General features: G+C 37.1%; 1 protein-coding gene across 1 annotated transcript in view; it reads left to right on the top strand.

Moving 5' to 3' along the window:
- The first annotated feature begins 2,737 nt into the window (after nucleotides 1–2,737).
- LOC107599726 (arf-GAP with GTPase, ANK repeat and PH domain-containing protein 3-like) overlaps nucleotides 2,738–27,721 on the top strand; it is an 87,390-nt gene continuing 62,406 nt past the window's right edge. The window contains exons 1-6 of the mRNA XM_016291409.1: nucleotides 2,738–4,235; nucleotides 10,105–10,163; nucleotides 13,097–13,190; nucleotides 16,248–16,375; nucleotides 17,200–17,355; nucleotides 21,733–21,816. Coding sequence (XP_016146895.1) covers nucleotides 2,738–4,235; nucleotides 10,105–10,163; nucleotides 13,097–13,190; nucleotides 16,248–16,375; nucleotides 17,200–17,355; nucleotides 21,733–21,816 — 2,019 coding nt within the window. The remainder of the gene's footprint in view (nucleotides 4,236–10,104; nucleotides 10,164–13,096; nucleotides 13,191–16,247; nucleotides 16,376–17,199; nucleotides 17,356–21,732; nucleotides 21,817–27,721) is intronic.

The raw sequence follows: 27,721 nt of genomic DNA, 5'->3' as shown, positions 1-27,721 counted from the left end.
TTAGTCAGTCTGTCAAAAGCAGTGCTAGGATTTTGTCGTCAGAGCATGCTTAAATAGAAGATGATTTGGACCCTGAACTTGGTTTTTTAGTTTGGTCTTGGCCTGATAATGCCACTGGTTAAAGGATATTCCTGTAGTTTGGGAAAGTTGTCATGATGATGTGTTTTGGAGGGAGAAGACGGCCGAGACACCATCTGCAGTGGGGCGAAGAGGACTATTTGATCTCAGTGGAGGTTATAGGGGTGACGAATCCTTACGCGGTAGACACAGGTAATAAATCCTTCTTCAAAGGAGAGCAATCCGTTTCATGCGTACAGGTGTTAATTCCTGTCTGATCAAAACAGGTACTGATTCATGCTCAGTTTTTTTGGCTTTTGTAGTATTTGCTTTAATGCTGTTGTCGTTTGGTAATTAAACACCTGAACTGTTCAATTAAATATGAGAATTGAGGTCATCTGTGGTCAGATGTATTTTATTTTTAGAGGGCATTGAAAAGGAAAAATTGTAAATACCAAATATCCATGTCTTTGTGTTGTCTGTTTTACTAGAGTCCTTCTGAGAAAATATAATTTATTCTGAACTTTGTAGACATTTGTACTTGTTGCTTTGATGTTAGATGTATTTGAAGTGCTGTGGAAGCTGTTAAAGTGAAGGAATTTCAGGTATGATAAACTTAGTTACATGTGATTATTTTTGTAGTGAATGAACAGTGAGTCATCAGGGACATACGTATGATGTTTTGGCTGTTGCATTGTGTTTTAAATAATTATAGCATGGGGTATCATTTTAGTTGAGGTTTTAACAAGAGCTTGTAGGAGCTAAATCTAGAAATGGATATGTTTGGTTGGCTAAATATGGCTTTAAAGTTAAACCGCAAGCAATTAGGTTCTCAAATATTTCCAAGTAGTTGAATTTATTAGGTTATACAAATTGGAAATTGATCAAAGATCTTAATCTGAGTAAGTGTAAGCTCAAGATACCAGTGGCCTATGGCCAAGAAACTTGTAGAAATGTTTTTCTTATCGAAAAAACTTCTTATAGAAAAATTGAATTCATAGGAAGGAGATCAGAGAGCACAGATCGTCTGGATCTGTTGACTGGTCTTTTCAAACTCATGTCATCTGTACGCCGGAAGTTAAAGAGGGAAAGAAGAAAGGAAAGAAAGAAATAATAAAAGGAGGGGAAAGAAACTGACAAAAAGAAAGACAGTAAGAAAGGAAAGAAGTAAAGAGGGAAAGAACAAAGGAAATAAAAGTGGGGAAGTATGAAGAGCGAAGGAAAAGGGAAAGAGTGCTGCTGTATTGTTTAGCATCTTTTTGCAAATCTGTTTGATTAAAGTTGTATATTTCCTCTCATAAATTCCATTACACCGCAGGAATCTTTGTTTAAACGTTGTTAAGTGAGTCTCAGTCTAATAGTTTTTCTCTATGGCAGTGTAGTAGTACTGGACTGGTGGGGTAGTTTTCATTGGAACCACTTGTGGGTGCTCTTTACAAGCACAAAATCTGCTCCCTTGTTTTCCTAATCCAGATGGCTTTTAGGCCAGTCAGATTCTCTATATTAGGAACAGATATTCATGTTGTACTGAATCCTAGCAAGCCATCCTAATAGCAAAGCTAAAATATTGGATATGGGGTAGATGCTTTGAACTCTTCTGTATGTATTTTCGTAGTGGAGATAGCTTCTGCATGCACATTTAGTTCCACTGTGACTTTCATTGCACATTAACTTTCTTTCCAATAATACTTAAAGACTCAACTATCCACCCCCATAGGTGATGTGAAAACATTTTACATGCAGTTCTTTTAGCATATGCAAGACTTGCATGAGAAAACTCGGGAATTGTTTGGCATTTCATCCTGCCCTCATGAAATGAGCTCCCCAGTTTTGTTTGCCAATTTCTGTCATGTTCAATTGGTTGAGGAAATGCAGTTGCGAGGGAGGGCAGTTCAGGAAGGGAGGGTAGGAACAAGGGAGCCAAAGAGAGGCAGGCTCTGGGAAAGGGAAGCTCTGCAAAATGCCCTTTAATTTGGATGCCTTTTAGGATGGTGCAAATGTTGGTAACCGTGCCGAAGATACTCTCCGCTCCAAGCATCAGGCACCCTCCGTTTTAATCTTCAGTCAAAGCAGTAACTCCCACAGGGATTTCTCTACAGGTGCCTTGGCAATGGCTCTGCTTTAAGGAGACAAAGGATTCTGCTCCTTGTTTTGCTGCTATCCTTGGGACATGTGGGAACAGCTTGAAGTTCAAACAGACCCCTCTCGCTCATGCCAAGAACTGGAACATTAAGGAATTTGCCTACATTGCTAACTGCAGGGTTGCACATACCTGTTTTTGACAGAAGGAGAAGACCAAAGACTTCTTAATCTGTGGCTGCATTCATCACTCCAATGCGCACAGGTTTGTGTTTTCATAGAGTGCTTATTTCCCTCCATAATCCCCTGCAAGGTAAAAGTTGCAGTGAGGTCATGCTGGGGCTTGTTTGAAGTCCCCCCCCCCTCAACTCCGTCTCCGTCTCTCACAAGTCAAAGGTGAGGGATTATGCTTGCTTTTGGAATGTGCCCTGGAGGTGAAAAACTTAGAGAGAGACTGTGTTAGAGATAGAGTGCTTAAGTTGCAGAGAACAAGCTTGTGGAAGTGTGTCCATGATATGAAATGTGAATTTTAAAGGCAGGATCACATCTCTTCACCAAGACAAAGTTGGTGAAAATCTGTACGAAGTTGCTGTTTTCCAGAATGGGACTCCAGGAGGAGGTACAGACTCTGACGCCTTCAGGAGGGGCTGAGACTAGAAGAGGAGAGGCTGAGCTAGGAGTCGTAAAGAACAACGTGGGAGAGGAGGAGGAGGACGACGACGAAAGACAAGAGGCGGATCAGAGGGGAGAACGTCGAGAAAGCCCGGGGCAGAAGAGGAGTGCAGTTGGAAAGCCCAACAGGTGGCTTTACCTGAGCAGCACAGGGAATGGGGGATGGAGGAAAGGGGAAGTACTAGGAATGAGGACGGACCGGTTACCTCCTTTCCTCCAGGACAGCTGTGTGCAACAAGTGTCTGCGGAAGACTTCAACTTGGCTGGGGAAGAAAAGGCACGGACCGGAGAACTCCATGCTGATGTTTGCCACATTCACATTAAGGAACTAAGTTGCAATGCTGTTTTTCTGGAAAATGCAACACAACCTCATGTGGCGGTCTTGCGAAGGCCTGCACATGGACTTCGGCTCCTGGGCAGCAGAAGAGCCGTGAGCATGTTCGTCTTCCCAGACGACAACAGGAGACACCAAAACACAGCAACCAACCACCAAGACAGCTCTGTAAAACCTCGCAGTGATTGTATGTTGACAGCTACCAACTCAAATAACAATATTCTGCCTACCTCGACCCCAAATCAGCAAGGTTGCCCAGATGTGGTCCAGCGGTGTAGGACAAGACGTGCCGAGCTGCGTGCAATAGACGGTCTAAAACCAGACATGCTGCCTTCTGTCAACCTATTTCCTCATCCACTAGAAGAACCGCCAATACGTCGGACTTTGAAAAGCAAGAACAAACCACGGCCCGTTAGCATGACTGCTCTTGAGCTTAATAAAGAGCGTATTGGATCCCGGGATGAGCTCACAAGCCACGCTTCCACTGGCACCAGTAGTTTGCCTCGTCCAGGCTTCCGATGGAGATGGTTTGGTCGACAGGCAACTGGAAAGGAAGTGGTGGCGAAACAAAATTCAACAAGGCTAAAGGAACCCAACAAGACAGAAGAACCGAAGACAACATTCGGATCCCTGCGGAGGAGCTTGAGTCTAAGGATGAGGCGGAATCGTAATCAACCCGAGCAGGAGAACCGAACTGAATGGAGACGCACTTCAAGTATCGGAGAACAATCTATGCAAACCACTCGCCCGTTTTCCTATTTTACTGGCAGGATGTTAACACCAGCTCATGAGCAAGATGAGGATCAAGGGGCCACACAGTACATTCAGTACCAAACTCGGGGCAAGGTGGCCGTCTTGGAGGTCCCTCTCCATCCTACCAAACTAACAAAGCCCACCAAACATTTGCAACCAGGGACTAGTTTTTGGCAGTTAATTGCTAGTCGTTTTAAGAGGACAGACCCGTTGTCCAGCAACAAATCTGAGCTGTTCACTGAAAGCCAAGCAGTTGGCAGCCACCCCCATGCGAGAAATAAAAAGCCAGATTCTGTTGCCATAGAGACTCTAGCTGGCATTGGTTTCTGCAAAGGTCAAGGTAAGTTGTGTAAAATGCATAATTTCATTCCACATCCCAGTCTGACGCAGGAAAAAGTGCTGCTTTTTGTCTGAAGAGGACAGACTCTGAGTGCCAGGATGTAGCCTTGGAGAGCAGGGCAAGTTGATTAAATATTAAAACGATATTGAAGGTCTGGCTTGGGCACCACCAACAGGCATAATAAGAGGTTAAATGCATTATTCACTCTGAGTGCTTTGGCTCTGTTGGAGTGTGTGTGTGCTTGAGCTGTTAATTGGCTCCAAGAGGAGTTTTCTTCTAGTGTAAGTCTGCACTGCAATTGAATTAGGAAGCAAAAAAGCGTCCATCAAATCTTGTTTAATCATTAACGCTTTCAAGGTAATCAAATAGACTGCAGGAATGAGTCAAGGATGGAAGATGTAGACGAAAAAAGAGAGGGAATAATTTAAGGACTCTCTTCTACTATCAGAATGCTATATGTAACAATCCCGTTCTCATGGGATTGGAGTTGGGATTCGTTTTTGCTTTCGCAGTTCTGAAGGTTAAATCATGACCCAGCATGCAGACAACAACCTCATGATATTTTAAACATGTTTTTGTTCCCTGCCTGCAGCTTCTGCGTTGTTTAAGAGGTAGTGAAGACAAATAGTGCCGTTTCAGAGCTTTACGCTGTGATTTTAAAAAGGGATTGTTACGTAGAGTGAGACAAGATGCATACAGGCCTAGGCTCTTACCCTTAAGTCACCTCAGCTCCCTTGTAATCCTTATTTCGATGATGAAAATTTGATTCGTTTTGCCTGTGGCATTTTCTTTGGATGTAAGTATTTGTAATAAGTATGTGTGCAGCATTACACAAATTATATTAGTTTTTTTTTGTATGTTTTGTCTTTGAGCAGTGAAGTCTCACTTGCCAACGCAAGTGTTGAAGATGCCGGGGTGCAATGTATAATTTGAATGAAATGTCTGCAAACACAAAATGACTGAAATGTCAGTGGAGAGATGCTAGCACATCTGCTATTGAAATAGAGCTGTCCTTATGATTGAGTGAGGAGGACATGTTTCAGGATGGAAGATGATTTATTGGCAGCACACTTTGAGATGGTTTGAGCACTTATTATGTAGTGGAAGCCTCATTTCAGGTCAGGTCTCATCTATCTATCTATCTATCTGTCTATCTGTCTAATCTAAAAATACACATTTAAAATATGTTTGATTGCACTCATGCATTTGTAATACATTTTGAGAGTGTTATTCAGATTTGTTGATTCATATATTTCATTGGGCTGATTTATTAACACATTCACAGTAAAGATGGTTGGAGTTAGTGATGCTGAGATTACCCATAAATATCCATAATTCTATAAACACATATCTGTTAACATTTCAAAAACATGTTTTAGTCTTTCATGACACTTAAAAAAATGTCATTCAGGACAGGTAGTGCATCTCTAGTTCATTCTCAGAATAAAGAAAGTGCTTTCAATCCCTTAATTTGCATTATATACAGAGACTAATTTCATAAGTAACTAGATTATGTGTGGCCTTTTTGTAAATTGTGACCTTTTTGGCACATACTAATTTGCTTTCACTTGAATAATTTTATTATATATGATGACATTTTTTCTTTTCTTTTTTTTTTGTGTTATTTGTGACCCTGGACCACAAAACCAGTCTTAAGTGTCAATTTTTCAAAATTGAGAGTTATAGATCATCTGAAAGCTGAATAAATAAGATTCCATTGATGTATGGTTTGTTAGGATAGGATAGACAATATTTGGCCGAGATACAACTATTTGAATATCTAGAATCTGAGGGTGCAAAAAAATCAAAATACTGAGAAAATCGCCTTTAAAGTTGTCCAAATGAAGTTCTTAGCAATGCATATTACTAATCAAAAATTAAGATTTGATATATTTACGGTAGGAAATTTACAAAATATCTTCATGGAACATGATCTTTACTTAATATCCTAATGATTTTTGGCATCAAAGAAAAATCTATGATTTTGACCCAAACAATGCATTTTTGGCTATTGCTACAAATATACCCCAGCGACTTAAGACTGGTTTTGTGGTCCAGGGTCACATATTTCATGTTATGTTTTATTTTAATGGACAGTATTTGGGCAGACCAGTGACACTGCCACTTCAAAGTGATCCAACTAGAAAACGGCCAACATCCAATCAATGGACTTGCGCTGATCATAACAATCTACTCACATTACCTACTCAAGTATATCTTGCAAAGCTTACTTTAGCACAGCAAACTCCCACAAATGACTTACAGGGCTTGTTTTTAGGCAGTGCCATTAGTCATTCGTCAAATGGAGATAATAAATTAATGGAGGTTTACACCCTTGGCATCTGCTTGAGTTTATGTTAATTGGTTACTATGGAAACTATCCTCCCCAAGCTCTCCGACTGACCTTTCTTTATAAAAGTTGACTGACAGCCTGAATGTAGGTGTGTTTGCTGAACTTGAGAGCTTTTTGGACCAAAGCTTATGTCTGCGGATTGCGCGTACCTGTCGCTACATGCCCTGGTAGTTTGACAAGCAGGTCGTTCCTGGATCTTGACTGTTTTCTGTAACTGTGACTTCTTTGTATTTTAAGCCCGGAAGGCTTTACCTTCTTCTAGGGCTGTGCAAAAAATCGAATGGAATTTTCATGCGCATCTCGTCAGTAAAGCCGCTCCTGTGATTAGTAGTAAATCTCCAGCATGTGCGTTCAGATGGAGCGGCATTTACTACACAGAGCCGTAGCTCACTGACAAGCTACACAAAATCGCGTTCAAAATCGCAGGTGATTCATTGCCGAGGAGATTTACTACTAATCACAGGAGCGGCTTTACCTTCTTCCATCACCTGCGTACAAAGTGTCATCAGGTCTGCTCAGATGGAATTTGGATGACTTTTTGGCCTTGGGGTCGTGATGGCGGAGTTTCAATGGCAGGGTAAAAAAATGGTGTGAGGGCACTTCAAAGGGTGCATAGCTAGAAAAATGCATCATAGGAAGCTTGAAAGAATCCATTACTGTGTGTTATAAAGGCACAAGTCTCCAGTAAAGTCTCCAACTAGGGCTGAAATTGCACTCAGCACTATTTCTAAACACTCTCCCATGTGATTTACGACGGCCTTGCCCTCTCTTAAAACTCTGAGTCATATTTTCTTCAGCTCTTTCAGCTCATATTTTCTTTCTCGGCTCCCATATGATACGAAAAGCGCTTTGTTTGCAGTTCACTCTACATAAGAAAAAGCATCAAATTGAAGTTCAACATCAGTTTTGATGCCTTTGTACCGCAATAGGGTTTAATTTCAGTGACATTCACATCTGTCGCTCCAAAATACCGCTGTGTTTACTTGATACCTGAGTAGGGCTGTCGCGATTCGTCGATTTTATTAGACTATTCGATTTTTTTAAATCCTCGACTTCATTTTGCTCGCGTCGACTAACCGGCAAAATACCGGAAGTGGTGCATTTCACGGACGAGAATGTATAAAACACATTTTTAGTCTGTTTTCCAAGGCTGCATGATATATTAAACCCATTTAAAAATGATAATTAAGCATAATTGTGAAGTCACAAATGCTACGATTTAATTAAATAATTATATGCGATGCAGTTCTAATACAGTATATGCGCTTTAATTATTTACATGCGTGTAGGTTAAGTACATGCGTCACACAGCGGCTCCGTTCACAGTAGTTCCACAGGAACTGTTATCATTTACACGTGTGGAGCGTCTCAAACTCCATCTCTGCATGTTGTTGTGAGTTTGGGTTTATTATAACGTTCATCTGGGAACACAACATGCGCCATTTCGTCAGATTTGTAAGGTAAATCATTTATAAATCTACGCAAACTCAGGAGAATACATCACGGTTTCAAAATAAAAGCTCAAACCCTCACTCTGAGTTAACAGGTTTTGATGTCCACATATTCTTTTAATTACAATGTCTGTAACATTTCTGTCCTAAAGAAATGGCCAAGTATTAAAGATTAAGTGGACATTTGAATGAAATGGTGCTTGGTTAATATTAAACAAGTATTAGATCGCACAGCAATGTGTAAAAAGAATCATCAGGCCGTTGGCGCCCCCTGCAGGCCTTTGTTGTAATGCGTAATGTACATTAGCTCTATTGTTTATAATACATTATGTATTTTAACAGTTTTGTTCAATAAAACCATATGATTTCTTGCTTTTGATACTTTATTTGAACGTATTATTATCGGCTCATTGCTATTATATATGTATTTTAAGTAATTTTAAAGGCTATTGTTCACTTACATATTTTTATTACCACAAAAAAATGTATTATAATTATAGGGCACTATGAAATCCGTTTTATTTCCAAGTTCATTTTTTCCCATTTTCATTTTTCTATACTCCGTTTTAATGGTTAAATAAAATTGTATTAATCAAAAAGCCTGTCTAATTAATTGAGTTTTACAGTTTTATCTTTACCAAATTCTGGTTTCCATTATTTTCTGGATTCCATTTGAATGGTTCCATTAAATTTTAATAATCAAAAGCATCTCCAATTAATTGATTTTATAAAAAAAAGAAACTTTTTTCAGAAATACTGCATATTTACATTTTTCTCCTAAATAAATTCTGGTAAATAATATTTCTGGTAAATACTCTTTTAAAAAGTGTTTTTTGATTATAATGTTATTATTAGTAGACTAGAACACGTGGATATGTTGTCATCCTTACACTATAATACTGAACGATGATTTCAGTGATTTGGCCTATGAGATGGACACTTGCTTCTTGCACTTTGTTGCACTTTACTTTTTTACTTTTGGATTTAATTTGGTTTAATGAAATATAGTTTAATAAAATATTCTTATGTAAAATTGTTGATTTTTTTTTTATGGGAAATTAATCAATCGATTAATCGATAAATTAGTCAATAGATTAATCGAAATAAAAATAGTCGTTAGTGGCAGCCCTATACCGGAGTTGAGTTTAGATCATGTGTAGCTAGTTTTTAGCTGGCTTCTGAAGTCTAATTACTTTGATTTGTTGTGACTTGAAACATCTTTGGGAAAAGAATGGTAATATGGTGGGATTGCGAGGTGTGGTTGTCAAGCTCGGATGTGTTTGCCTGTTGGCATGCGTCCACTTTTCCATGGATCCATGTGTGAGAGCGAGGATGGAGGTTGAAAAGGCCTGGTTTCATCAGGGCATGTTGCTGAGCGCAGTAGGAAGAATCTCATCTGAGTCACTTCAGCAGTTTGTTGAGTGCGAAGGGAGGGTGAGACATCAAGTTTAAATGAAGGACGGAGAAAACACCTCTTGACTTGCTGTGCGTTACGCTTAGCACACCATGTTCTCACCATCACACAGGAACTGAACGAGTCTCTTTTTGGTATGCATGGAAATATTCGCTCGCAAATGGGTTTGCTTCTTGGTGTGTGTTTCTCAGTCCCTTGAATCCACAAAGGGTTTTTTCTTCTCTTCCCCGACGCTTTGAATAGTAAGTTTGATTAGATTGGACAAGAGCAGCGGAGTGAAAAATGAACCGAACAATGCAGTGCCACAAACCTCTGTGGTGCTTTAAACAAGGCTGCCCATGTGATGACGTAATTGCTGCTAGACAGATAGTGTGTGTGTGTGTGTGTGTGTGTGTGTGTGTGTGTGGCATTTTAGTTTTTCTTAAATATTTTATTTTTCTTAAGAAAAATGAAACTTAATTCTACATGAATCAGTTTTTTCATGATTTTTTGATTATTGTTAATGATTTCATCAATAATATTTCTGGTTGATAGCCATAAGGATAGTTATATGTGTATAAGCAGTAACGTATACTATAGTGTCGGTCCAGTTCACGGAGTGAAATGAATGACATCATCACGTACTAAAGTTTTCTGTCTGTTTCTTTCCAGATTCCTTCGTTAACAGTCAGGAATGGACATTGAGTCGATCAGTACCAGAGCTCAAAGTGGTGAGTGATCTTCCCACCCCTTTGCCTTGTCATCTTATCTCTTAACTTTATGTGGAAGCGTAAATCCTGACATGTCGAGGACTGAATATATTCAGCAAGCAGTGAGATGTCAGTCACTCTCTGTAATGATATTTCGGCTCGTGTCACTCTTGAGTTATTCTGCTGACGTTCCCTCAGAATAGTCACCAGTCAGAAAATACAGAGTTCACTGATACTTCATACACAATATCACTGTCAAAATGTGACTAGAATAACTCAATTTATGCTATATTAATTTTTTACACTGTATATGGATCATTTAGTAGTACAAAGATATACATACAATTATGCAGATCATAGTTTTACTAGTATCAGTATCAGCTTCATGGAAGAATAATCCAACTCCAGAATCATAATTATCCCATTTAAAAATCACCCTCATTCTAACATCTTAATATGAGGCAACATGATGAAACTATATGCTCGTGAAGCTTTTACATCCAAAATTCTCCTGATGAAGTTTCTGTCCTCCTCTTTGTTCTTGAGGCCTGCGGCGGCCGCTTGAGTAACTAACTGCTCGTCTGGGCCTTTATTATTGAGGAAGATTGTTTCTGTTTGAATCTTGTTAACAGTACACACCACCCTCTGATGAACCCGAACGCTGTTCAGCATCAGCCTCCGGTGTTTTAATGATGACGAAGGAGGATGTTTGGTGTTTTGGGTAAAGAAAGGACAGAGTTTTTCCATTTCCATGACTAAAGCAGTATTCAGTGCTCTTTTGAAACTCAATGTTTTGTTCCTAGTGATGCACGATGTACTTTGTCAATGGCTAATGTGAGCATTTATTTAATGCATTTCAATTTTGATTTAATTACTGCCATTATATTGTATTGTATTTATATTTTTTTACTAGCATTATATATATAATGCTAATTACATATAAAAAATGTATTATTAGTAATATGCGTTGCTAAGGACTTTAGACAACTTTAAAGGCGATTTTCTCAATATTTAGATTTTTTTGCACCCTCAGATTCCAGATTTTTAAATAGTTGTATCTTGACCAAATATTGTCCTGTCCTAACAAACCATACATCAATGGAAAGCTCAGCTTTCAGAAGATGTATAAATCTCAATTTCAAAAAATTGACCCTTATGACTGGTTTTGTGGTCCAGGGTCACATATATGTATAAATGTATACTAATTAAGTTGATTTAATTATTGCCATTATATTGTTATCAAATAATATCAAAGATGCCATTTTTAACTGATATTTACACTTTTTAATTAAATTTAATTCTGGTGTATATCAGAATATATTAGAGTAAACATTCCGTTAGCATATTAAAATATTTTTATCTGCTATTAAATAATTATTTTATTTTATTAATTAAATTTAATAATTTAAATGCTATATAATAATAATTATTAGTAGTAGTAGTAGTAGTATAGTTATTATTTCAATTATATATTATATTATTTATTACGTATAGTTATTACAGCAATTTTAAATTATTATAAATCATTATATTGCAAAATGAATTTTATATTACAGATTTTTGCTATTGAGATTTTTAGCTATTATTAATAATACCTTATGATTTAAATGTCGGTTTTGCATATTGGTTAGAAGGACTTTATTTTCACATTTTCTTTGGTGAATTTTGGGGGAACATTTCCATTGAAAAGGAATTTAAATATGGAAAATGTGTTCATCAGAGCAGTTTGTCTTGGTAGCTGGAAGCATAATCAAATGAACAAAAATAACAAATAAACTAACATTCAAAGTGCAGGGGAAAGTGTAAACCTTTGTGAAGTGCTGCCATTACTGAATTCTTCAAAGAAAAAAAAAGCTTCTTCTGTCTTTATCGGCGCTCACCTCGTCGTTCCTTTTCAATATTTGTCAGAGGAAGTCCTTCGTCTCCAGTGTTTGAGGAGAAAGACAGGTAAATCTGTCCTCATTATGTTTTTAAAGCTGTCTACTCGCAGCTGTGAGGGAATTATCCGTGCAGGAACAGCCGTCGTCCCGTGGACTGACAGGCAGAACAGTTGCGTCAGGTGTGAACGAGGAAACTCCTGAAAGTTGCTTCCTCCACGCTTGAGGTGTTGTTTGATGACGGAAGGGATCTCGACTTGTTTGAAGGAAATCCTGGATGCACAATGGATGTTCTCCATCTGTTGGTAGTGAAAAGTTGATGAAAGTGATTATTGTCTTTGAGGCAAATGTTCACAAAAACAGCTACAGCATTTTTAAAGGGATAGTTCACCCAAAAATGAAAATTCTGTCATTAATTACTCACCCTCATGTCGTTTCAAACCCGTAAGACCTTCGTTCATCTTCGGAACACAAATGAAGATATTTTTGATGGAATCTGAGAGCTCTCAGACCCTGCATAGACAGCAACGCAACTGAAATGTTCCCAAGTCCAGAAACGTAGCAAGAAGATCTGTAAAATAATCCATGTGACATGGATCAGGGGTTCAACCGCCATTTTGGAGAATTGTTGAATAAAGTAGTTATATTTTTTTCTTTTGTGCACAAAAAGTATTCTCGTAGCTTCGTAAAATTTGCGGATGAACCACTGATGTCACATGGACTATTTTACAGATCTCCTTGCTACGTTTCTGGACTTGGGAACATTTCAGTTGCCTTGCTGTCTATGCAGGGTCAGACAGCTCTCAGATGCCATCAAAAATATCTTAATTTGTGTTCAGAAGATGAACGAAGGTCTTACGGTTTGAAATGACATGAGGGTGAGTAAGTAATGACAGAATTTTCATTTTTGAGTTAACTAAACCTTTTAAGTTTTATTAGTTCTTTAATATCCTGAAATGAATCCCATTGATTGTCTTCCAGACAGTCATTTGTTTTCTCTTCTGTTTGCTTTATGCACCCAAACACTGTTGTTTGCTGCTCTGTTTTGGCCTGACTCATTTCTGTTTCTGCATGCAGGGCATCGTGGGAAACCTGTCCAGTGGGAAGTCAGCATTAGTTCACCGGTATCTGACAGGAACATATGTCCAGGAGGAGTCGCCCGAGGGTGAGTGAGCAGCGGGGAGGGCCGCCTACAGTGTGTTTGTCAGGGCCAGTCACCCAACAAGACCTCCTGCCGCGGAGCAAACTTTGCTGGCCATGAATTTGTATCATCTCATATGGTCATCTGTGCGCTTTATTTATTTTTATATGAACATATTATTTTGGCAGCTAGAGATGCCCTGCAATGGTTTTAGGTTGACACTGAGGTTAAAAGTCCAATTTTAGACTTCAGTCATGATCTTCTTTTTAATTGCATTAATACACTACCGTTCAAAGGTTTTGGGTCAGCAAGGATACATTAAATTTATCAAAAGTGACAGTAAAGACATTTATAATGTTGCAGAAGATTTCCATTTCAAATAAATTGTTCTTTTGAACTTTCTATTGATTTAAAGAATCCTGGAAAAAAAAATGTCTCATGGGTTTCCCAAAAATATTAAGCAGCACGACTGTTTTCAACATTGATAATAATAATAAATGTTTCTTGAGCATCAAATCAGCATATTAGAATGATTTCTGAAGGATCATGTGACACTGAAGACTGGAGTAATGACGCTGAAAATACAGCTTTGATCACAGGAATAAATTACATTATAGAATATAAATAATAAATAAATCAGTTCTTTGAAATTGTAACAATATTTCACAATATTGCTGTTTTTACTGTATTTTTGATCAAATAACACTGACCCCCTTTAAACGGTAGCATTTTTATTTAAAGAAATATTCTGGATTCAATACATGTACATAATTAAGACTTTGAGTTGTTCCTTAATTTGTAATGGGAAAGAAAAATTGTGTTGTAGTAGGTGATGCACTTACACAATAAGCCTATAAGGCAAGATTACCTTAGAATCACTGATAAAAAACTTGTTTTGAAAGTATCACCATAGAGCAAACCTAATATGTCTTAACATGAGTCTAGTATGATAAAATCACTTACAAACCTTTTCTGATTAAGTTATGTCCAGTTTTATCATCAAATCAAGCCAGTAAATTTAAGTATTGAAAGGTTAACTAAAGGATTGTATTTGATGTATTTTGTATTGATTTCATTGATTTGATATAAATGCTAAAGGGATGATTTAGACATTTTTTTAGCTCCTATAATGCACATTTTTGTACTGAAGAAAGAATTGAGTGCTATAGCCAAAATTCTAGCAGTACATTGTGTCTACATTATTGTAAATGAGATATTTGTTTTCAATTAAAAAAAAAAAAGGTTTTGTTTTAGTGAGAGAGAGAGAGAAGTTTTTTTTTCAAATGTTTACAATATCGACTGAAAATTACAAAACGCACACAACAAAATTACAACAAATTTAACTAATATTAAAATCAAAACAGAAAATATATAAAAATAAAAACTGATTGAAAATATTAATAAAAACTATATCTCAGTGATACTAAAATAACACTGGAAAGCAATTATTTATATGCTATTACAGTATTTATTCATATTTCGATAGCAACATTTCTTTTTACATTTTTTATTTGAATTTACTTTGTCATTTTATTACATGCTATTGCCATTTTATTTAGCTTCTATTTAGCCATTTATTTTTATTTCAGTTTTAGTAATTTTAGTTCTTCAACTTAAACTTTGTTTATTTCAAGCTAAAATATTCCACAAATGTGTCACCTAGTCCTCATTCCCCCAGCATAGAGCGGGACGCGGGGCCGTGTCAAGATGAACCGCTGTACTTACCCCGTGGGGCCCATTTCAGGGTGGCCCTATTTTCACATTTTGCTGCGGCTCAGTGTAATTATAGTCTGATGGTTCTCACGGCAGCTTTCAGCCGGGGATGAGGACTGGCTTCCTGTGTTGTGGGAATGGGGATTTCGAGTGAAACTTTTCTGCCAGTGATAATTCCAGCAGCTTTATTGCTCTGCAGTGTTGCAGGTTCCTCCGCGCTGTCCGATATCATAGTTGTCAGGATGGATTTCTCTCGTCCCTGCCTTTATTGCCAGAGTGTTGACGGTTGCTGTTTTCTCCTGCGTGTAATTGCCTCCTCGGGCTGCATTCGAAATAATTAAAAGACAAAGATGCGCTTGTTATCTGGAGACGGTGAGCCGTTCGACTCTTTGAAAACACAGACGGATCAACATCATCTCGACTTTGCTGGTTCTTTCGTTTAGTCTTCCTCTTAGTTTCTTTCTTTTCTTTGTTTTTGCGAAAAAAATAGTGTTGAGTCACTTGTTAAATGGCTGTAGGCACACTGCAAGTCTCCAGGGTTTCCAGTTTTATGCAGTAAATCTGCACGAAAACATTTCACAGCTGTGGAAGAAACCTTATGTGCGTCATTACAATCGAATTAGAACTGAAAAATTTTAACTTACTGTACATAAGTAATGAACATCTCCATCTCCCTACCATAATAATAAGCACTGAATGTAAATGTATCGCCCTTTATGAATTATGTTTGCAAATAAATTAATTTGTAGTCTTGTTTATGCGTGTAGTCACATTTACTGCAAATCAGTGGCTTTGAGACATTATAGGTTATTAATAGACAGCTAAATTATTAATTGTTCCCATATGCATATACTGTAGTTCGTTATATGCAGGACTAAAACAACAAAACTGCTAGTATCTAGACAAGCTGTGCGAAACATGTTAAATTGCTTTTATTTTTACAATATTTATAAACATTTTTTATAATAGTTTTTTTATATTTTATATATATATATTTTTTTATATTTTAATTTATTATTTTTTAATTCAATTTTATATTTTTAAGTCAAACTAATATATACAGTTCATAATTTTTTCTTAATTCAGTGTACAAGAGATACTTGCATACGTTACACTATAGTTCAAAAGTCTAGAAATAGAGTAAAATTATGAAATCTATTTCTGTAAATGTAAAATGTAATTTCTTGGTATGTCGTTTTTTTTTTTATAGAAACCATGATACATTCAGGGTTCTTTGATGAATGGAAAGTTCAAAAGAACAGCATTTGTTTGAAACTGAAATCTTTTGTAACGTTATAAATGTCTTTACTGTCACTTTTAATATTTTTAATGCGTGGATTTCATAGTTGTAATATTTCTGATGTGTGATTGCAGTTGCTCAGAAAGTGGTGGCGCTGAGGAAAAAACAGCAGCTTTCGATTGGTCCGTGTAAATCTCTGCCCAACTCTCCCAGCCACTCGTCGGTCCCGGCCGCGTCCATCCCCTCTGTACACATCAATCAGGTGAGTCTGGGGTGTTTGTGCTGATCTAGGATCAGCCTCACTCAGCCAAAACCTGTATATTGATATTTCAATTCTGAAAATGTTACCATATTTTCCACCAAAACAGTTATTTTTACTTAAAGGGGTCCTATTATGCTTTTTCACTTTTTCAACTTTAGTTAGTCTGTAATGTTGCTGTTTGAGCATAAAAAAAGAACTGCAAAGTTACAAAGCTCAAAGTCCACTTCAAAAGGAGATATTTTATTTAACAGAAAACATTTTTTAAAAACTACAACGAACGACTCGTTTGGACTACAACGCATATTTTCTGGGATTTGTGATATCACAAATATCGACGAATGGGACGAGACCTGGTTGAGCTGCACTAGAGAAGGCAACGAGTGTTATCACTATGTCGGAGACACGCTAGCTTTCCCAAAGCAGACTTAGAGTGGTTACAATCATCCGGGTTTAAAGTTTATTATAGTTTTACAACAGAAACAATAATTGTAGTAGCTATGATATTTAATGCAATAAAAGGTTTATCATGGTACTAACAAACACTCATAGTATGCAACAAAGTATCAAGACTTAGTGCACACTCAAATGTGCTTTCATATCACCATATTTATATACATAGTACAAACATGAGAATTGGGATGGAAGAATAGGCCTTTATGAACTATAATAAACCATATAAAGTGTGCTGCCTGTCAAAATCCAGAAAATCATGCTGATAGTGTTGTGTTCACTATATCTCTCTTGCTTCTTTCCTATTCTTAATTGCTTTCCCCAAAATCTATCTATCTATCTATCTATCCCCATTCCCTCTCTGTTTGTTTCAGGCTGCTAATGGAGGAGGCGCGTTTAGCGATTACTCGTCCTCCGTTCCCTCCACCCCCAGCATAAGCCAGAGGGAAATGCGCATCGAGACGGTGGCCGCCTCCAACACTCCCACGCCCATCCGCAAGCAGTCCAAACGGCGCTCCAACATCTTCACAGTAAGTATGAGGCAGCTAATGCAGAGCACCACGCACTCCCACTACTGAGAGTGCTGGACTTCCCCTGACTGCAGATCTCCCAGCAGCCCCTGCTGCTTTCAGACGGCCAGTGAGCTAGAGAGAAGCTGTTTCTAGGTCTGCAGTGAGTGGATCTGCCCTTAGGTCTCATCACCCCCTTCCCCTCAAACCCAGGGCAGTGGAGGGCAAAGCCAGAGAGTTTAATGCCAGCTCTGACCACAAGAGGGAGGTCCAGAGCTAAGTGTAACCGAATCCCTCCAGCCTCTGCTACCACTGAAGCACATGACCACATGCTTTTTATAGCTACATATTTCAGTAAATGCAGGGAGGCAAGCATTAAAATGACGAGATATGTTTAGGAAAAGGAAAGATGCTTGGATTTACGCTAATTTTTCCACCATTTTGATTTGCCTCGTCCTTTATACACTGTAAATTGAAAAGCTTTACACCAAGAGAACTTAGCTTTTTATCTTCTCTGGATTTGAATACCTGCCCTCCCCGATACTGATGTTTTCCCTGTGCCCTTCCTAATTTCACTGTGTCAATCAGCAAAATTCCCTAGCAAGCCCCGCCCCCTTCTCTTCTTTAACAGACATTCACCTAGCGTGTCTTTCCGCTGGAGCCAGACAGAGAGAGATGCAGTGCCACACACACTGTACTAGCAACACCACCATCTCCAATCTAACCAATCAAGATCCACCTTTATCCATTCAGCCAATCACCGCCCCCCCAACCCCCCCCCCCCCCTCCAATCAGAAGGATCCTGCAAGGTGATTGGCTGTGGCAGTGGCGGCTCTTATGCTAGCTTCCCCTGTCCTCTTTCTCCCTCCCTCCCTGCTAGGTCGTGTCTAACCCCATCCACGCGAGACACGACGCTCTGCCGGTACGCATAACGGAGCCGAAGCACGCCACCTACCCCGTCTGGGTTTCCGAGTGGCAGAGCGAACGGGAGTTTCAACTCATGACTTTCTGAGGAGCCGGACTTACAGTGTGGGCGGGAACAGGGGTGAGGGTGGGGAGGGAGAGTGGGAGGAGCCAGACCAAGGAGGGAGGGGCCACACAGCTTCTCTACGACGTTCAGAAGATGGCCGGGAGATCTGGATCGGTTACTAATTTCCCCTTACGATGACATCTCTAACCAATCATCTCATTGGCAATTGGATCGTAACAGCCACTCTGAGCTAAATTTTCAGAAATAGCATGCAAAAATGAGGAAAGCCTTTGTTTTGTGTTTGCTAGCTGATCACCAGAGTTTTCGGCAGCTTTTTTCGAAGTCATATACATAAAATTTATGTTAGATATTATATTTTTGTTCCAAGTCAAGAGTGGCCTTATAATCATAGTCTTTTTGGTCATAGTGAAAGAGTAAATTTGTTACCTAGTAGAGTAAAGGGTATAAATTTGGACGGTCACCTACAAAGAAAGAAAATTTTATATATATATATATATATATATATAAATAAAAATACCAGTGTCAATAAAATAAGGTAAGACTGAATTAAAAATTTAGGATTTTTTTGTTTGCAATCAGTAACAAATAATTTTGTCCCAGACTAAATTAAAAATAAAATATTTACATTTTAAAGAAAGCCATAATTAAATATTTTGTTAAAGATATTATAAAAAATAATAGTTACTTTTTAAAAATGTAAAACTAAAGCTCATGTAATTATTGAATAATATTAAACCAACAGTTTGCCGATTTAGTAATATTTCCTGTCACCTCATAATTCATAACATTCTCACATTAATATCATTTCATAAGTGTGTGTCTTTGCCACTAGATGTCAGCAGAGGACAGGAAACTAAGCACAGTGCTTCCATGATACTTAAAATGACCATTCAGATATTTTTGTCATCGGTCTAATGTGGCGTCTGTTTATTTTTCATTCTGTGAGTGAACAGGAAGAGGGAAGGGGTTTATTTTATGTCATTATTTTCTCGACACATCATCACTATTTTGCCCTGTAAAAAGCCAATAATCATACTACATCCGCCATCATCTCCCAATCTAGATGTCTACGCATTTATTTTGCAATCCATTGCTTCCCCCCCCCCCCCCCCTCTGTCCACTCTTCCCGTGACCAAAGTGTTGAACTGTTTTTGTCGATATTTCCAGATTTGTTCTTCTGTTTCCAACCTTTCTTCAACTAAAAGGGCTTTCCAGCTTCTCCTCAATTAGACGAGCCCTTGATGGTGGTGGTGGTACGACCGCAATGCATTATGGGAGGGGGTCCTCAGTGAGGACTAGCAAACAAGCGCTGCTTTATTCCCCCTAATAGCCCGCATTGCATCGTGGGTATCACCATGGCTTTCTTGGACACTTGCCCCTTGGCAGCCATGGTTGAGTGTAAAGGACATTTGGTTGGACAGAAAAAGACAGATTTCGAACTTGCGTTACCTGAACACATTGAACTGAATCTTAATCAGTCATTTTATTGCTAAATGTTCATCATGCACTGAACAAACCCGGACAATAGCCATCAACAACGTCCAAAATTTAATGGAAAGGATACTTTGTAACTCAAACGGACAGAACTTTTGCGGTAATTCCGAACACTTTGCCAAGATATTCTCTTTTTATTCTTCCTATTTATTTTCCTGTTTTGCCTGTCTTTCCTTTGAGTTCTGTGTCTGATGGGTTAGTTTAGCTGGTCACACTTCACACCGAACGCCACAAACCGCACCCCGTGGCTCCCGTGTCATCTTTATTAACAAGACCGCGGCTTTGTAAACCACGTCATACTGGAATGTGATGCTAGTCGAGGTCCTGATGCTGCACGGTCGGCATAGCGACGGATCCCTCAACAATAAAAAGATGTGAATCCGGATGACATAGCTTACTTGTTCGTGCCGACCGATATGCTGACCACCATTTAACCGTGAAACTGATGTCACATGATGCCCTGAGACGTCACATTGCGTTGTGATGCATTTATAAAGCTGCTCGTTTAGTTGATGCAGTTGCCGTGGCGACGCCCGGATGCGGTTTCCTCGCTCGGTGTGAAGTCTGAACGATATGAAGGCCTTCATAGACGTAGAGAAGCGTGACGGAAATGCACCGACTTGTATGAATGTAGTATCTATTTGTGACCCAGAGCCATTATTTTGTTCTTTTGTTTAATTGTTTTTGCTTATTCATTTTTTTTTATTTCATGACGATGTGCTGAGATGAACTGTTCGATGCATTGCACACTGTTTCATTTTTTTATATAATTTAATATTGGACAAATATAGACTGCCGTATATCTTGTATTGAATTTGATTTCCAATGGTATTCTATAGAAAGTATATTCTATACATATATGAGATATATGAAACAGCGCCTCTTTAGTCAAACTCTCTCTTGTGGGAACTGCAATGTGTGGCTCTGCCTATTTCCACGTAAACCTGTGACTTGATTTGTATGGTGTCTGTATATATCCAAACGAAAAAAATAAACTGTTGAAAAATACTCATTAGCCTAGTTTATTTGAGTCGATCATGAATCTTTATCTATTTCTCTCCATTTGCGAATGAGCGCCACATGTTGATTCGTATGAGACCATAATGTTGTCTGTCGGGTATGAATGCTCATTCATGTTGCATTGTGGGTCGTTTTGTATGAGAGAATTCATTGTTTAGCGTTTATTCTTTCCCTAATGCCATTTCTAGCCACTGAAAAGCAAAGGACGTCTTGAAATCCAGAGCTGAAATGATGTATAAATTAATTCCCTAACCTTCTTTCCCTTGATTTTGCTTTGTTTGAAATGTTTGTGAATCTAACCCTAATTCTGAATCTTTTTTATTCTCGCCTGACTTGTTCATCCGATGTTTTAACAGGTGGAAGCTGTGGGAAAAGATGCACCGTATTCATTTCTTCTTGTTTCCCCTCTGCTAACCTCTCTCACATTTGTGTATAAAGCTGCATTTAATGTTCTTGTATTGTTTGAATCTTACTGTGGTTGGACTGACTTGCGTCTGTGGTTGGTAAAGCCACAGAGAGGTGCCAAAGATCACAAAAGAGCTCTTGGGGGGTTTAGTTCTGACTTCCTGTGTTTCGTTATTGGTCGAACTTGATCTTTTCCGTTGTCGTTTTGTTCTGTGTGTCTGTCCTGGTCTGTGTAAATATATATTTATATATACTGCACGTTCAGTGTGCTGCTGTATGTTTGCACCGTTCTGCTTGCGCGCGTTTATTTGAGCCTTTTTCTTGCGATTTTATGTTGTCCCCCACAACACACACCAACACTCACTTCACTTTACATGCACACACACTAGAGTTAAGGCACAACTCACAGACACACACACACCCTCCCCACCTCCACGTGTGTTCCCAGTTTGTTCTTTGCACTGACATCTTGTCTTGTTTCTTTGCAGTCACGGAAAGCCAGTGATCAGACAAAGAGCATTGAGAGTAAAACTGACAGTATAGGGAGTGGAAGGGCCATACCCATCAAACAGGTACGTCACCACATTCGTACACTCATTATATGAGGTAAGTACACTGTTATAGGGTAGGACTGTATATCGTTTATGAGGATTAGTCAATATCCTAAGTAGTGATTTTGTGTGTATATATGAGTTGTGTGTGTGTGTGTGTGTGTGTGTGTGTGTGTCAGCACTAAAAGAGCATGCACACTTTTTAAAGACTTTGAAATTATGGACTTGATTGTTTTAGGCTTTCTCAGTCAGTTTCTTTGTGCGACCAACAGATGTCAGTGTAACACAGTTTAACTTTGTTTGCTTATTCTGTTGAACCTGTTGTCAGTAATGGTGGTAGTTGGTATGCAGAATGCTGAATTATATGTATATTATTATAATTATATTATGTATATTCAAATTATATTTGTGTAATGCATATCACAATTATTTGGCAACTTACTCTTTGCTCCAAAATCTTTTTTGTGAATCAATTGCAACATTATAAGAAATTGGTATTCAGTCTTTGGCTTGCTCTTCTCATGATGTGTTTGAATGTCCATGAACTTACATGTTAGGAAATCTTTAGAAAATATTTACATTTATATATTTATATTTTATATTATATAAATATGTATTTAATACATAAACATAACATCTTTCTTAAATATATACATGCATGTGTGTGTATTTATATATACATAATAAATATACACAAAACACACATTATGTAAACAAAAACTTTTATTTTGGATGCGATTAATCGCAATTAATTGTTTGACAGTGCTAATATATATATATATTTATTTATTTATTTGTGTGTGTGTCTCTATCTATTTATCTATATATATATATTTATCATGATTGAATATGATTTAGAACTGGGTTTTTTAAATAATGTACAGAAACTTTTGGCAACCTTTAACATTCAGGAAAAAGAAATGTCTAAACATTTTTACATTCTACATTAGTCAGTTTTTTTTATTGTATGGGTTTGAACAGAAATTGAATTCTGTTTATCGAAATACCCCGCCTGACGTCAGAAAGAGCTAATGTGGTTTTGAAAGGATTGATCTTGGTAATTAGCAGTAGTTATTGACGGAGTAGCTGTCAAATATTTATTTTTCTTTAGTAGAGTTGTCCATTCATTTGTTCTTTTTTGAGCCTCTGATTCAATTTTCAAATTAACCCTAGCCTTAACCTTTAACCTCTGCCAGAGATTAGCATTGTCACATTGAACAGACATCATCCCCATGACAAGCGTCACATGCAACCTCTGACTTTAAGCAAATCCGGTTGCACGCAGTAATTTACATACAAAAGAGTTTTAAAGTCTTACATACAAAAGAGTTTTTCCAAGTATATTTAGCAATAGTTTCTATATAGTAGTTTAAAAATTAAGTAGTTTAGAATCAGTTTATAAAATTAATTTAGAAATTGTTTCAATATAGTAGTTTAGAAGTGGTTTACAAATAGTAGTTTACAAATCAGGTAGTTTAGAAGAACTTTATAAAAGTAATTTAAAAACAATTTTCATATAGTAGTTTAGAAATAGTTTCCAAATAAAATTGTTTAGAAGTAGCTTCCAAATAGTAGTTCTTCAGAAATAGTTTTCAAATGGTAATTTTTCAAGATAGTTCAGAACTCGTTTACAAAACTAGTTTAGAAGTAGTTTACAAATAATCATTTCAAAGTAGTTTCGAAATTGTTTTTAAATAAAATAGTTTAGAATTACTTTACAAAGGTCGTTTAAATAGTTTCCAAATTAAAGTAGTTAATAGTAGTAGTTTATTGAAGAAATTATTGCCATGTAGTAGTTTAGGGATGTTTACATATAAGTTAGTTTAAACAAAAATTATTTACAAAAGTAGTTTAGAAATCATTTCCAAGTAATATTATATAAATAAACTAGTTTAGAAGTCGTTTGGAAATAGTTTCCAGATAGTAGTTTACAAATAAGGTAGTTTATAAGTAGTTTACAAAACTAGTTTACAAATATTTTACATATAGTAGTTTTGAAAAAAGTTTACAGTTTAGAACAGTTTACAAAAGTAGTTTGTTGTTAAATGAATTTTGTGATTTAATGCAGTCAAGCGTAATTCAGAAATCAGTTTCTGTTGTGTGCTCTGAGAAAAAAATGCACACATACATTTTATACAAGTAACTGGACTGCAGTTTGCATGAGGCAGTTTTATTATAAATTAAAGATCTGAAAAGTAAATGAATCTCAATTTCATTTTTTTTTTCTTACTGAAAAGTGAATGAGCAGTCAGGTGTATATGGATCATAGCATTAAGATGACGGGGGTGACGCGTGCGTCCCTCTCACAGTTAACATATCACACGTCTGTATCCTCTCAGTCAACCTCAACTTTACCTCCATTGTACATCAATTACACTTCAGCTTTAAAGATTATCCCTTTAAGAGCCGTCATTGTAATCCGTGTGTCTGTAGTGGAGAGTCACAGAGAGAGTAAAGGAGAGGGGGGACGCTGACCATGCTGGCATACCTTTCAATGGAGCTGATTCCCTGGCCAGTCAAATGCACAGTCAGGAAGATCAAAGTGCCATGGGAGTATAATTACCTCCCACTGGGCAAATTACACACTGTGGACCCCCCCACACCCCTCCCAATCAGTAAAAATGGTAAATAAGGACAACAATAGCAGTGATAGCTCAGGGGTGACACAGGGAGACTGTCAACAGAAGGCTTTTGTGTTTAATCCCAGTAAGTTCCTCTTTCTTTCCTCCTCCGCCGACCACAGAACGGAGGCCATCCTGATGATAGACGTGTCTGTTTGAGCTGCAGGATGAGAGGGGTCGCTGTCTGTGTCTCTGTAGGTTTAGCAGATAGAGGACAGACAGGTGTGTGGGCATTAAATAAGGCGTTTGTATATTCATCTTGGTAAATAACTACCTTTTGGTTGGCATTAGGGTGAATGTTATTATACCGTAATGCAGTTTAATACTTATTTTACTGTAATACAAGTTTTAACATCAATTCATTTTATACTCTAAATTTAATTTACATCAAAATTTCTAATATTTTTTTACTCAATTTTATGTTATGCAGTTTATTTACATAAATTGTTCTCTATTTTTTCTTTTATTTTTTTCTTTCTAATATTTTATTCATTATATTTGTAATCCAATTTATTTACATTCAATTGTTTATTTTTTTAATTCAAAAGTTACTGTAATGCTATTTATTTATTTACATCGAAATTTCGATTATTTTATGCTCAATGCAATTTGCAATTTATAATCATATTTTATTTATTATTTTATATTAACAATTTATTGTAATTTATCATATTTTATACTCTGAATTTACTGTAATGCAATTTACTTGCTTCAAATTTTCTATAATTGTTTTCCTCATATTACTGTAATGCAATTTATTTACATTTTTTATTTATTTTACACTCAAAATTTACTGTAATGCAATTCATTTATTTACATCAAGGTAATACAACACAACACTACAATTATGTATAATTATTTAAAAATATGAATTTATTAAGTTATAAATATATGATTGTTTTTTTATTTTACTGAAATTCTTAAAAAATGATTTACTGTAATAATATATCCCTTGCACAAAAAATCTGATATCATTGTACACTGATGATATCAGATGGCAATATGGCACTTTATTTTGATTTCTGATATTTAGATTTATGACACTTAGTGCAACCTTCAAATAATACTTTGGTATTACCATCATCGCCTTCAAAAACATATTAGCACTTTTTTATAATGATTCTTTTTGTAAGGAATAGGTTGAACATGTGTTTTAATGATTTAAAAAATATTGTTTTAATATCTGAATTATCGAAGTACATAGAGGTCATTTGTCAAGTTCCACAAATCAACCCTGTTTTTTTTTATTGCTGCTAGACGTTCATATTTCTCTGCTTTAGCATCGATCTGTTTCAGCACTGTGGGGTGTGATTTCACCGATCATGTTTATGCATCCATGACTGTTCGAAACAGATGTGACTACTGTGACGTTCATGTACAAACACAGAGGCCGTTGCCAGAAGAGGTCACCCGGCTGGCCATTTCAGTTATTTGATTGGCAAACCAATAGCACTGCTGTAGATACACAGGCATTATTGAACAAATAATGAAAGACCAGTTCAGCTAACAGATGGCTGCTGCTTCAAAAAATTACATTTCCAGCATAATGTTCATGATATATTGTGGCCACCAAATACAGGCAAGAAGACAAGTTTGACCAAAGCACTCAACCACATCTTTCTTTACAGTGTTTCTACAGGATTATTCAATCAGTCAGAGCTGGAGAAATTAATAAATAAATTAGAAGATGGCTGTGACTGCTTACTTAATTTTTTTATGTATCATTTTTATTTTATATTTTATTTTATTTTACATAATATATTTTTTATTATTTTACTTACTGTTTAAGTTGGGTTTTTTAACACTTTCTTTGCTCTTTTATTTTATTTACTGTTTGAGCTTATGTGAATGTAATAATATAAAAATAAATAAATATATAATTATATATAACAAGCTGTTCTTTACATATTTGATTTTATTTCATTTTGAGCATTTGACTGACGCTTTTATCCAAATGCAAAAAAACATATATGTTACAAAGTAATGTACAAAGTCCTTTTGAGAGACTCTTAAGTGTCAACAGGTTTTCAGTAGTATTTCTAGGGCGGTTGAGTTGATGGAGCTGTATTGAGGAGAGAGAATATCCGTGAAGAGATCAGATCTAGGCGAGGAGAGGATTAGGACTTGATTGTGGGGTAAACACCATGATACCCAGTTGACCCCGGGTCAGCACCTGATGTTTAGCAAGTAGTGTATTCTTCATGTGGATTAGTCCCCTTCAGGGTCGGGGCTGGCCGGTTAACACATCAGAGCCCTCCTACTCTCTCACTCCCAACAGGAAGTGGTAAAGAGCACAGGAATCTTCCCTAATCCCCTAATTAAGCCAAAACAGGCCACCCAAACCCCCCTTTGCTCCCTGCCGCCCACCCCTGAACACCTCTGTGCACTTCCAGTCTTGGCCGGGGAGTGTTTGTCCTGGCTGGACTTTAGGGGATAAGTGCTCAGTGAGTGTTTTTTTAAAAGAACAGCGGGAGATTGATGGTGAGGCCTTGAGCAGGGGACAGGACAGAGGCTGGAAGCTTTTGAAGAGCTGGGGATCACAGGCTCTAATCCTCGTGCTCGCAGAGGTCTGACAGGTGAAAGAATACACACCGAGTCCGTGCACAAATTGGATTTAGCCTCTGCTCTCCCCCCACAGCACTGATATGAGCCCCTCACAGGCCTTCATGAGCACAAACACGGAGCCGGTGCCAAACCCATTCTTCTTCACCAATGGAAAAGTGGTTCTGGGCTGGAATTTTTTCCTTAAACTTACTTGTCTTGGACCAGAAATCGCTGATGTCAGAGATCAGAGGGTGGGATAATAATGTCACAAAGCAAAGTTTTATATGTACTTTATTTGTCCCACCTATCTGAAATAAAATTGTTTTGTTTAGAAATATCATATGGTTGAATTGATTGCTCTGAATTTTATAATATAATATAATACTGTAAGTAAAATATATGTATTATAAAAAATATTATGTAAATTATTTATGTAAATTAATTTTTTTGTACGTTATTAACTTGACAGTTCTATCAAAAGTAGCTTGTTATGGCATAAAGATGCAGAATGTAATTACTTTTTTATTTTTAATATGTTTTCAAATATATAAGTATTTTATATATTATGTATTTTTATATTATTTATGTTTTCAAAACGGAGTGAAAAGTGTGAAAAGTTTTGTGGGGAGCTTACATGGAAAAAATATACATATATATATATATATTAGAAATAATCATATATATATTATTAAAACAAAAAGAACAACCGCATAGCAGCCAGAAAAAAACATTACATTGTTTCCAAATAACCTGCTAAAAAC

The sequence above is a fragment of the Sinocyclocheilus grahami genome, unplaced genomic scaffold (genome assembly GCF_001515645.1).
Source record: "Sinocyclocheilus grahami isolate Dianchi unplaced genomic scaffold, SAMN03320097.WGS_v1.1 scaffold270.1, whole genome shotgun sequence".
In the NCBI taxonomy this organism is placed as follows: Eukaryota; Metazoa; Chordata; class Actinopteri; order Cypriniformes; family Cyprinidae; genus Sinocyclocheilus; species Sinocyclocheilus grahami.
The sequence above is the reverse complement of the archived record's forward strand: the minus strand, read 5'-3'. Positions and strand labels throughout refer to the sequence as shown.